This window comes from Sus scrofa, chromosome X (assembly GCF_000003025.6).
Source record: "Sus scrofa isolate TJ Tabasco breed Duroc chromosome X, Sscrofa11.1, whole genome shotgun sequence".
Classification (NCBI taxonomy): Eukaryota; Metazoa; Chordata; class Mammalia; order Artiodactyla; family Suidae; genus Sus; species Sus scrofa.
In genome coordinates this window covers 107166268-107179667 of record NC_010461.5, presented here as the reverse complement: position 1 = coordinate 107179667, position 13400 = coordinate 107166268, and the positions used below count along the sequence as shown (strand labels likewise).

The following is a 13400-nucleotide window of genomic DNA, read 5'->3' as shown; positions in this document are numbered from 1 at the left end:
GCACATAGTAAGAATTAAAGGAGTGTTCATTATCATTAGTCTTGTTTTATTTACTGTGATTAATACCACCATTCGCCATTTATCTGCATTCTGGTGTTCCAGTGGTCTGATGTCTCCCCCACTTTGGACCACATCTTCCTTCTGCAGAAATGACTAGAGAGTTAAGTTGGCAGTTCAGGACCATGCAATACAAAGAGATTTTAGATGGCTGTGGGTCTATGAAATAGGCATTGCAGGTAAGCCCCCACTTTGTACGTTTACTGGGTTCTTGCAGAGTTCACTTATTTAAAAGCACCTACTTTGAAATAGTCACTGTAGAATATATAAAAGTAAATGAGGTTTTATATCTCCTGCCCCCAAGGTATTAATAATATGGCTGCTACATGCACATTTATTTTAGTAAACTTAATTACCTTAAATTCTCAAGGAAATTTCAGTCAGTTCCTTCTTACTCTATGATTAAAATAGGAATTTCTCTATGATTAAAATTATCTCCCCGTCTCCAGACTTGTCTTTCTTAAAGTTTGTATTCCTGTAATTGTGATTCTCTTCTATTATCAGCATGTTAGGATTATAATACCACAAATTACCACCATTTTATCTTCTCTCTCTCTCCATTTAAAATATTCATAAGAAACTTACTAACATACATTTTATCTTAATACAACAACAGAATAGTATCCCGTTCTGAATGGCTTGGCATCTGCTTCTGGGAAGAGTAATATCTGTGCGGGATTCCCTTATATACATTCATAGATTTCCTTATTAATTTGCTTAAAACGGTTTGCCAAACATCTTCCCTATGTCAGACATGGCATCTAGGCACTAGGAATAACAAGGGGGGATAGGAGATTCCAGAATCTAGTAGGAGAGGCAGCAACAGAAAGAGGTGATACAAATATGATATAGTAAGAACTGTAATAGACATGTTTTCAATGAGTTAGGGGAACACAGAAAATAAAGGGGCTCTTTGAAGGGAGTTCAGTGAGATGGATAAGACTTTGAGCATTGGCATCAGAACTGTCTGGGTTTGTTCCTGTCCTACCACTTATTGACTGTGTGATATTAAGATGGTTACTTAAACTCTCTGTGCCTTAGTTTCATTATTCGTATAATGTAGTGTGATAATTCAGTATATGCTGTGTCTCTCAGGAGACTTTGAGTCCTTCAAGGGATGAGACCACTTCTTCATCGTAATCTTAATGATTACCATGTTATTATCACCACTTACCAAGTGCTCAATATGACCCAGAAGCCATGCTAAATTCTTTACCCACATTGTCTAATTTAATCTTCAACAAACTTATAGATACTGTCATTTTCCTAATTTTATACCTTGACATTTTTCTCATCCAACCCAGTTCTTTATTCAGAGCACTTATCATAATGTGCAATTATTTTATATTCATTTGTATTTTAATATCTCCTTCTTGCACTAGAGTGCAAGCTTCATAAGACCAAGGATGAGCCCTTTTTGACTCACCATAATATCTTCAACATCTAGAATGATGCCTCACACACAGAAAATGTTCAATGAACATACAGTAAATATGAAAGGAAGACTGGAAGGCAGGCTGGCAAAAAGAAAAAAAGAGAGAAAGAGAATGAGCGCATTACAGTTACTAACTAGTAGAGCTAGACTTTAGTCCAAAGCCATTTGATTCCGAAACCCATGCTCTTGATCACTAGGCAAGATTACTTCCTACTCGTAAGAGAATTTCAACAGATGTTTGTTGACAAAATCCTCTCCTCAGCTTTGTACAACACTGTGTAACAAAGTTATAGCAAGCATAAAATCCAGTGGATGTAAACCTGAACAAAAGAAAGAGAATTATAGGAGAGTAAATTGTCAGAGAAAAAAAGCTTATGTCTTAATAAAATATATTTGGCAAGATGGCACCAACATTCTGAACTTGTTTCAAAGGAAATAAAGGGAACATTTGAAATAATAAACCTCACTGTAGCACTACACGACAGGGCGTATCACAGAATGCGTGTGTGTGTATGTGTGTGTGTGTGTGTGTGTGTGTGTGTGTTGTCTTCAAGATCAAATGACTTCAACAGTAATTGACTACTTAATCAGTGACGCATAAACACTGCAAAAATAAACAGATGGCAGTAGTGATTTGATGGTTATGGGATCAGGTTAAAGTGGATGTTCGCTTCCCAATATTGTCTTCTTTTGGCGCTAATGAACTCTTGTTCCAAAGTGCCATATTTTCAATCTGCTTACCTAGAAGGCACTACCACTCTACAACTTATGATCTCTTGAAGAGTTGCCACACAAGCAGAACAAGAGAGCCAGCATAGCAGGACATGATCTACAGACTTGGGTGAGGTATTTTGAAGACCATTTGACAACCACTAGCACTTACCTTTGAATATTCTTGGCTGCTGCCAGTGAGTGTAGGGCTCACGGGAAAATGAGCCATCTCTCCCTTTAGTGAGGTGAGACTATTTTTATAAAACACTTAAATTACTAGATGTCCATTTTTACTCTGAAAAGTGAATCAGGCCAGGACTTAACTTTTGCACCATTAAGTGATAATTCGTAACAGATGTCCAGCACAGCATGTTTTGTTAGTGTAGGCCTTAAATCCAGACTGCTGCCAGAAATGATCATCTGGGATTTCTCCTTGAAAGTAAAACTTTATAAGCTTATCCAGCAACATATAAAAAAGATCATACAATGACCAAGTGGGATTCATCCCAGGTTCACAAGCATGGTTCAACATATGCAAATCAATCAACGTCATACACCACATTAACAAAAGAAAAGTTCAAAACCACATGATCATCTCAATAGAGGCAGGAAAAGCATCTGACAAAATGCAATATCCATTCATACAAAAACTCTTACCAAAGTGGGTGTAGAGGGATAGCTTAACACAATCAAAGCCATTTACAACAAACCCACAGCAAATATAATACTCAATGGAGAAAAGCTGAAAAGCCTTCCCACTAAAATCTGGAACAAGACAAGGATGCCCACTCTCACCATTTTTATTCAACATAGTATTGGAAGTATTAGCCACAGCAATCAGACAAACAAAAGAAATAAAAAGTATCCACATTGGAAGAGAAGAGGTAAAACTGTCACTGAATGCAGATGACATGATTCTATATATAGAAAACCCTAAGGACTCAACTCAAAAACTGTTCGAACTGATCAATAAATTCAGCAAAATAGCTGGATATAAGATTAACATTCAGAAATCAGTCACATTTCTGTATACTAACAATGAAATATTAGAAAAGGAATACAAAAATATAATACCTTTTAAAAATTGCACCCCAAAAAAATCAGATACCTGGGAATACACCTGACCAAGGAGGTAAAAGATTTATATATTGAGAACTATAAAACATTAATCAAGGAAATTAAAGAAGATGTAAAGAAATGGAAAGATATTCCATGCTCCTGGGTTGGAAAAACTAATATTGTAAAAATGGCCATACTACCCAAAGCAATCTACACATGCAGTGCAATCCCTATCAAATCACCCATGACATTTTTCACAGAACTAGAACAAACAATCCAAAAATTTATATGGAACCACAAAAGACCCAGAATTGCCAAAGCCATTCTGAGGAACAAAAGCCAAGCAGGAGGCATAACTCTCCTAGACTTCAGGCAATCTTACAAAGCCACAGTCATCAAGACAGTGTGGTACTGGTACCAAAACAGACATGCAGACCAATGGAACAGAATAGAGAACCCAGAAATAAACCCAGACACCTATAGTCAATTAGTCTTTCACAAAGGAGGCAAGAGCATAACATGGGAAGAAGACAGTCTTTTCAGCAAGTGGTGCTGGGAAACCTGGACAGCTGCATGCAAATCCATGAAACTAGAACACACCCTCACACCATGCACAAAAATAAACTCAAAATGGCTGAAAGACTTAAATATAAGACAAGACACCATCAAACTCCTGGAAGAGAACATAGGTAAAATATTCCTGGACATCAGCATTACAATTGTTTTCTCAGGTCAGTCTCCCAAAGCAACAGAAATAAAAGCAAAAATAAACCAATGGGACCTAATCAAACTGACAAGCTTTTGCACAGCCAAGGAAACCAAAAAGAAAACAAAAAGACAACTTACAGAATAGGAGAAAATAGTGTCAAATGATGCAACTGACAACGGCTTAATCTCTAAAATATATAAGCAACTTATACAACTCAACAGCAAAAAAGCCAACAACCCAGTTGAAAAATGGGCAAAAGACCTGAACAGACATTGCTCCAAAGAAGATATATGGATGGCCAGCAAGCACATGAAAAAATGCTCAACATCCCTGATTATTAGAGAAATGCAAATCAAAACTACTATGAGGTACCACCTCACAGCAGTCAGAATGGCCATCATTAATAAGTCCACAAATAATAAATGCTGGAGGGGGTGTGGAGAAAAGGGAACCCTCCTGCACTGTTGGTGGGAATGGAAGCTGGTACAACCACTATGAGAAGAGTATGCAGGTACCTTAGAAAACTATACATAGAACGACCGTATGACCCAGCAATCCCACTCTTGGGCATATATCTGGACAAAACTTTACTTAAAAAAAGACACATGCACCCGCATGTTCATTGCAGCACTATTCACAATAGCCAAGACATGGAAACAACCCAAATGTCCATCGACAGATGATTGGATTAGGAAGATGTGGTGTATATATACACAATGGAATACTACTCAGCCATAAAAAGAACAAAATAATGTCATTTGCAGCAACATGAATGGAATTAAAGACTCTCATCCTGAGTGAAGTAAGTCAGAAAGAGAGAGACAAATACTATATGATATCACTTACATCTGGAATCTAATATATGGCACAGATGAACCTTTCCACAGAAAAGAAAATCATAGACTTGGAGAATAGACTTGTGGTTGCCAAGGAGGAGGGGAAGGGAGTGGGATGGATTGGGGGCTTGGGGTTAATAGATGCAGACTATTGCCTTTGGAATGGATTAGCAATGAGATCCTGCTGTGCAGCACTGAGAACTATGTCTAGTCACTTATGATGGAGCATGATCATGTGAGAAAAAGGAATGTATATATATGTATGTGTGTGTCTGGGTCAGCTTGCTGAACAGTAGAAAATTGACAGAACACTGTAAACCAGCTATAATGGAAAAAAATAAAAATCATTAAAAATAATTATAGGCTTGCTTATATGTATGACTGTGCCTATTTGAGGGAAAGATTATAGCTAATAAGATCAAACTGAATTATTAGTTGAGTGTATCTATCCCTGGCTGTAGGTCTAAGTAAATTTCTACACATAAACTCAGTTGTGCTAGAGACAGAATGAGCTTAGCAATTATGCCATCCCTTTTAAGACAACTTATCATTCTGAAAAGGCATACAAATAATCAATGAGTGCCATTGCGTAGATTGCTTATTGTGCCCCAAATCAGCATAAATTGATTTTCTTTATTTATTCACTCAAATATTTATTAAATACCTACTTCATGCCAGACACTAAACTAAGAAATGGAAAAAAAAAAAGATGCCTAAAACCTAGTCCCTGACCTTAAGGAGCATGCACGCTAGCAGGAGACACGACTCCAGTAATTACAATTCAAGGCAGTCAGTGGTAAGTACTCAGTTGTTCAGGCTTCCTGGAATGCTCCTCAACCCTAATCTTCCACTCACCACCCAGAGGAAAATCCTGTCCCTCCTTAAAGACTCATTTCAAGAGCTTCTTTGCTGGTGAAGTCTTCCCTGGCTATTCCTCATCTCCTCCTCCTCTCAACCCCACACACACACATCCAAACCCGTTCCAGCAGATTTCATTACTCCTTCTCTGTTCCCACAGCACTTTACTCATAGTTTTGTTACAGCACTTATTACAATGATTTCTATTTGGCTGTTTATATGCAGTGCGTCTCATGGTATTGTGAGTTCTTCTAGAGCAGTAAATGAATTTTGTTCATTCCCATATTCCTAGTCAGTAGCACAGAACCTGGCATATATTAAGGTTCAATAACAGTTTGGTTTGGGGAGAAGTGGGAGAATAAGCAAACAAATGAAAGTCAAATTCTAGATAAAATATCATGAGAACACATAGGAAGGAGTAATTAATTCCAGTGATGTGGCTTCACAGACATTTGAGATGACCCTTGGAAAATGAGTAGGATTTGACAGGTGGAGAAGGGTGTTGGGGGAGGGGAGGGATATGAGAAGGGCATTTAAAGCACAACTTCTTAAGGATTTAAGAACCGAATTCACTGTAGCAAAATAATGCTGTTAATTACATGTGTTCCTTATCTGTTCATCGTAAACAAGCCTAACAGAGTTCCTGCTAACATTTTAACAAGCACCATGAATGAATATATATTTTGAAAATAGTGATACTGTATTGTCCTTTTAAAAAACTGATAATTTAGGTCATTATCCCCCAACCCCTACCAAAGTAGTCCAAATTTGTCTAGGTACATTGTAAACCCTTATTCTTGTTGTGCTTTTTAGGGCCTAACCTGCAGCATATGGAATTTCCCAGGCTAGGGGTCGAATTGGAGCTACACTCGCCAGCCACAGCCACAGCAATGCTGGATTCTAACCGCATCTGCAACCTACACCAGAGCTCATGGCTACGCCAGATCCTTAACGCACTGAGCGAGGCCAGGGATCGAACCCTCATCCTCATGGATACTAGTCGGATTCGTTACCACTGAGCTACGACAGGAACTCCTAAACTCTTATTCTTTGATCTCAAAATTCTTTATTGAAAATAATTCCTGATTCTATTTCCCAGTCCTGCAGAGACAATGAGGAGCCAAACTGTTGCAAAAAGAAAAAATTGCCATTGGAGCTCAGTCCTTCTAAACCTAGCTGTTTCCCCCAGGAGTCATTCTCCAGCCAGCAGAGAAAATCAGAGTGCAGACTTGTAACGTCTAAAGGTCTCTTCCAGCTATAACATTCTCAAAAGCTTGGCTCCCCTAGTTGGGGATTGGGAATCCAGATGAACCTAATAATCACTACATAAACTCTTGACCCAAAGGATATTTGATGCCCCATGTTTGTTTTCTTGATAATATTTACAAGGAGGCTATTTCTAGCCTTCTTATATGCCTTCACAACTAAAAACTGGGTGTGAGGATTAGAGCTCCTGCAATGGAGAAATCACCAGTTCTGAAATGTGACTTCTGACTGCAATAACAAATGCTTAGGGCTGTCAATCACTCTGTGGGGGAATGGTTTATGGAGAGGAGGCATAGGCAGTATAGGAGAATAATAAAAACTAATATTTCAGAAATAATGTTTTTGGACATTTGCATTTGCTTGTAGTGACCAATAAGTGACCAAAATAGCACTTGTATAAATAACGCAGCCAAGGTGCGTCCCTCATGTTGCCAGGTTGGAAGGATGTGATGGACAGATGTTAGCAAGCTACTATTAGACTAGAGTTGCCTTTCGGGGGTGTAATTGGCAGGAGTGCATACTGGGAGGTAGGAGGAAAGCAATGGAAATTTTTTTTGTATGGCTATCGGTAGTCAGAGGGAATAAAAGACTTTTTCTGCTCAGATGACTTGCAACTATATCTCTCCCAACTGTGTAATATACACTTGCACATGCACATATAACCCACTTCAGTATCTGCTTATGTCACCCCTAATCTGGAATGTCTAACCCTCTCTTCTTTACCTATCTAATAATTACCCATAACTCAAGACATATAAAAATCTGGCCCATTCCTTCAAATCCTATCTTCTCTACCAACCCTTTCCCACCTATTCAAGCCACAGTAGCTCTTCATTCCTTAAACTTCAGTAACATTTCTAGTCTGTACTATTTGAGTCTTTCATTGTTTCCTAACAATGTTTAAGTGGAAATACTAAAGCATAGTGCCTAAAAGTATACATCCTGTGTGACCTTGGACTATGTATATATAACCCTTTAGAGCCTCTCATCTATTAAGTGGAGATATAAAGAGCCCCTATCTCATAGGGTTGTTTTGAAAGTTAAATGAAAATAATTCATGCCAAGAGCTTTACTTAGCATATGATTCAATAATTAGTGGTAGTAATGGATAGAGATGGTGAAGTGGAGATAATAGTAATAATCGTCACCATTGTCACTGGTCTCTTCAATTAGACTATATAACCTTTGAAGGTAGGGACTGGACTGCATCTCCTATCTGCTTGTACTCTGGTATCCTCCTAATCCCCAGAATATTCGGTTGGCTAAGTTGATGTCTATTGATTCTGTGTCCAACTCAATAGTGCTGCCTTAAAGATTTGAAATTGCTTCAGGAATATAAATATTCCTTTTCACTGCTACTGTGGAAGCCCTTGGATATTTTTGTTTGTTTGCATGCATGAGTAGCTTGGATGAAAGCTGCTGAAGTAATCACATGCAACTAGACTATGAGAAGAAGGGGAAACCTCTTAATCATCCCAAGCTCCTTTGGTGTGTATACTTGAAAAACCTCAGAAAACTATAAAATTCTGATGAAAAAAAGCCAAAGAGGAACTAAATAAATGGAGAGATATTTCATGTTCATGAATAGGAAGACTCAGTATTGTCAAGATGTCAGTTCTTCCCAACTTTATTCAATGCAATTTCAATCAAAATCCAAGCAAGTTATTTTGTGGATAATAAAATTTAAAAAACTGATTCTACAGTTTATGGAGAGGCAAAAGACCCAGAATAGTCAACATAATATTGAAGGAGAAGAACAAAGTTGGAGGACTGAGCTACTAAACTTTAAGACTTACTGTAAAGCTGCAGTAATCAAGACAGTGTGGTACTGATGGAAGAATAGACAAATAGATGAATGGAAGCGAACAGAGAGGTCAGAAATAGACCCACGTAAATAGAGTCAACTGACCTTTGACAAAGGAGCAATGGCAATACAATGCAGCAAAGAGAGTCTCTTCAACAAATGTGCTGGAACAACTGGACATCTACATGCAAAAAAATGAATCTAGACATAGATCTTACACTCATCATAAAAATTAACTCAAAGTGGATCATAAACCTAAGTGTGAAATGCAAAACTGTAAAACTCCTAGAAGACAACATAAGAGAAAACCTAGATGACTTTGGATATGATGATAACTTTTTAAATATAACACCAAAGTTATGACCCATGAAAGAAATCACTGATAAACTATACTTAATTAAAACTAAAAATTCTGTGAAAGACAATGTCAAGTGGAGTTCCCACTGTGGTGCAACAGGATCAGTGATGTCTCTGGAGAGCTGGGACACAGGTTTAGTCCCTGACCTGGCACAGTGGGTTAAGGATCTGATGTTGCTGCAGCTGCAGCATAGGTTGCAACTGCAGCTCAGATCTGATCCCTGGCCTGGGAACTCCCATATGCTGTGGGGCAGCCAAAAAAAGAGAGGATAAAAAGACAATGTCAAGAGAATGAGAAGGCAAGTCATAGGCTTGAAGAAAATATTTACAAAATACACATCTGATAAAGGACTGTTATCTAAAATACACAAAGAACTCTTAAAGCGCAACAATAAGACAACAAACAATCTGATTGAAAAGCCAGTGACTAATAGACACCTTGCCAGAGAAGATATATGGATGGTAAATAACCATATGAAAAGATGCTTCACATCATCTATCATCAGGAAAATGCAAATTAAAACAATAATGAAATGCCACTACACAGCTATTGGAATGGCCAAAATCTAGAGCACTGACAATACTAAATACTGATGAGGATGTGGATCAACAGGAGTTCTCATTTACTGGAGGTGGGAATGTAAAATGATATAACAACCACTTTGAAAAGACAGGTTGATGGCTTCTTATACAACTAAATATGCTCTTACCATACATAAGTTCCTTGGTATTTACCCAAAGGAGTTGAAGACTTAGGTTCACACAAAAAAATGTGCACACAAATAGTTATAGCAGTTTTAATCATAGTTGTCAAAACTTTGAAGTAACCACAGTATTCTCCAGTAGGTGAAAGGTAAACTGTGGTATATCCAGACAGTGGAATATTATTCAGCACTAAAAAGAAATGAGCTTTGGAGCCCTAAAAAGACATGGAAGAAACTTAAAGGCATATTTCTGAGTGAAAAAGAAAACGATCTGAAAAGGCTACATACTATATGATTCCAACTACATGACATTCTAGAAAAGGCAAAACTGTGGAGACAGTAAAAGATCAGTGCTAGCTGGGTTTGAGGGAGGGGGGAAGGATGAATACGTGGAGCAAAAAGGAATTTAAGGGCAGTGAAAATACTCAGTATGATACTATAATGACGGGCACATGTCATTATACATTTTTCAAAACCTGTAGAATGTGAAACACCAGAGTGGAACCTAATGTAAACTATTATGATGCCTCAGTGTAGGTTCATGAGTTGTAACAAATGAACCACTTTGGCGGGAGATATTGATAACTGGGGAGGCTGTGCATGTGTAGGGGTGGGGGGGGGTCTATGTGAAATCTCTGTGTTTCCCCTCCAGTTTTGCTTGAAACTAAAACTGCTCTCAAAGAAATAAAGTCTTCATGACTTTAAAAACAAGAGGGAGGGAGGGAAGGAAGGAAGGAAGGAAAGAGGGAAGGAAGGAAGGAAGGGAGGAAGGAAGGAAGGAAGGAAAGAAAGAGGGAGAAGGAGGGGAGGAGTGGGAGGAGAGCGAGAGAGAGGAAGAAAGAAACATTAAAATGCCATCCGGTATTCTCTGACTTTCTGCCAGTTCAAGCTGTATTGTTTTAACTCTTGTAAAGAGCTGAAATTAAGGCCTTATCCACCACTTGTCCATCAGTCCATTTCTATAAAGAGTGTGCCAGAGTTTATATTGATAAGTGAACTAGACACTGAAACCTAAATACGACTAATTATTTTGCTTGTCATTTCTTTTTAGCTGATAATAGTAGAACTCTGAATGTGGATTCCACTGCAATGACGCTACCTATGTCTGATCCAACTGCATGGGCCACAGCAATGAACAATCTTGGAATGGCACCGCTGGGAATTGCTGGACAACCAATTTTGCCTGGTATGCTATTTTTAATCACCTCACAAGTGTTTTTTTTTTTTTTATTGACCATGTGGACATAAATATAACAGTATGACACGACTTATTTTGAAGTTGACATTTACCAGATTCTGCCTAGAGTGTGCATTTTTGTAATATGAGCTTTATAGGCTGGATGGCCTGTAGTTACCAGTATACTCCTTATTGCACTCTGGGCAAGCTAGAGGTATATCTGATGCAGGATATGGTCATCGAACATTTAAATAGCTCATTTGAAATAAAAGCACAACGGGCTTTGCCAAGGGGTTACAAGGTTTCTTTAAATTTATCGATTTCCTAGAGGAAGCAAATGAACATGGAATTAGAATGAGAACTGATTTAGACATCCACAAAATCTTAGGTTGATTCCTAAAAGGATGGATAGGAGATAGTGGGGAGCATTCCAAAGACTACTGTTAACATTGAATATATGTTCATGTTTTTTATTCTATTTTTTTTTTTTTTTTGCCTTTTTGTCTTTTTAGGGCCGCACCTGCAGCATATGGAGGTTCCCAGGCTAGGTATCTAATTGGAGCTGTAGCCACCGGCCTACGCCAGAGCCACAGCAACGCCAGATCCGAGCCATGTCTGCAACCTACCCCACAGCTCACGGCAATGCCGGATCCTTAACCCACTGAGCAAGGCCAGGGATTGAACCCACAACCTCATGGTTCCTAGTCGGATTCATTTCTGCTGCGCCACGACGGGAACTCCTGTTCATATTTTTAAAAACAAAATAACCTATAAGGGAATGGGCCGCTAAATATAAAATCAGAAGAAAAATGCTATATTATCTGAAGGGCTTAGTTTAGGCACAAAAAAGCGTCCTGGACTGTCAGAGCTATTAACCATTAATATGGGTTTGTGAATGTGCCTTGGGCAACTTAACTTTTTTGCTGCTCTGTGTATGTCCTTAAATGACCATGAAAGTACTGCAAGAATTGATTTGGGGGTTTACAAAGAAATTTTAGCAAGTTGGAAAATTTGCAAATATAAAATCATAAATAGGAGTTCCTGTCATGGCTCAGCAGAAACAAATCTGACTAGTATCCATGAGGACACAGGTTCGATCCCTGGCCTTGCTCAGTGGGTTAAGGATCCAGCATTGCTGTGAGCTATGGTGTAGGTTGCAGACACCGCTTGGATCTGGTGTTGCTGTGGCTGTGGCGTGGGCAGCTACAGCTCCAATTTGACCCCTTGCCTGGGAACCTCCATATGCTGCAGGTGCAGTCCTAAAAAGACAAAAAAAAAATCATGAATAATGATATAAATGATATAAAATAATTATAAATTTGGTCAATTGCCCCCCCCCAAAAAAAGGGTTTGTGAAGACATTAGGGAATTACCATATCAAGAAGCCTGGGGTGCTTTTTAAACATCCTAAACATTAATTCCCCAGATTCACATAATTGTCATTCTACTTCAAAGCATGACAGGACCAGGCCAGTGTAGGACCTTTCTACCCAAAGTGTGTTCCGCATAACCTAGGAGTTCTTAAGAACCCAGAATCTCAGGCCATAGCCCACACCTACTGAATCAAAGCTGCATTTTTTTTAATGACCACACCCACGGCATATGGAGGTTCCCAGGCCTGGGAGTGAATTCAAGCTGCAGCTACGAGCTATGCTTCAGATGTGGCAATGCCAGATCCTTTAACCCACTGCACCAGGCCGGAGTTCGAACCTGCACCTCCACAGCTACCTGAGCTGCTGCAGTCGGATTCTTAACCCACTGTGCCACAGCGAGAACTCCCTCAAAGCTGCATTTTAACATGATCCCCAGGTGATTTTTAAGCACATTAAGGTTGAGAAACAGGTCTAGAGTGACACCACTTAGGGTTGTTGTAAGAATTAAATTGTGCTTAGCACAATGGAGAGCACATAGTGCTCAAAAATGTTGGCTGTTAAAATACTTTAAAAATCATTATTAATGAATTTCTCATAAAAATTTCCACAGGGAGTAATAGGTTTTTTTATTTAGGTTTTCTTCATTATTTCATCACAATAGAATTTAAACTAAAATCTTATATATTGTTTTATAGCTTCATAGATTCAGGAGTGGTCCTGAATCACAAGGACCTGAGTCACAATCTCTCAGAATCTAGAGTGACTATATTCTCTGATTTGGCTTAAATATTACTGGTTTATGGACATCTGAACTGTTTGGGTATATGTCCCAGGAAAAATCTTGAGGCCAAATCTGCTGATACCAAGAGGACTAAATGTTAGCTTGTATCAGATTACTTGTAAATTGCCACATCTAACCATAAATCTATGCTCACAAAGTAATCTTCAGTGCTTAGCTCCTCATCTAGAATGTGGAGCAGAAACAGGCCGAGCATTGACAGTAAAAAAATCATCTAAGCCATCATTAGGGGCCCAAAGCTTGTGCTGGGGTCAA

At 38.6% G+C, this 13400-nt stretch overlaps 1 protein-coding gene across 16 annotated transcripts in view; it reads left to right on the top strand.

Annotated features, from left to right (window-relative positions):
• Positions 1-13400, top strand: part of ENOX2 (ecto-NOX disulfide-thiol exchanger 2) — a 284143-nt gene that overhangs the window by 188853 nt on the left and 81890 nt on the right. For all 16 annotated transcript variants that reach the window (XM_021080170.1, XM_013991000.2, XM_021080157.1 and 13 more), the window contains one exon: positions 10848-10982. In XM_021080170.1, the coding sequence (XP_020935829.1) occupies positions 10886-10982 (97 nt within the window). In that variant the 5' untranslated portion in view covers positions 10848-10885. The remainder of the gene's footprint in view (positions 1-10847; positions 10983-13400) is intronic.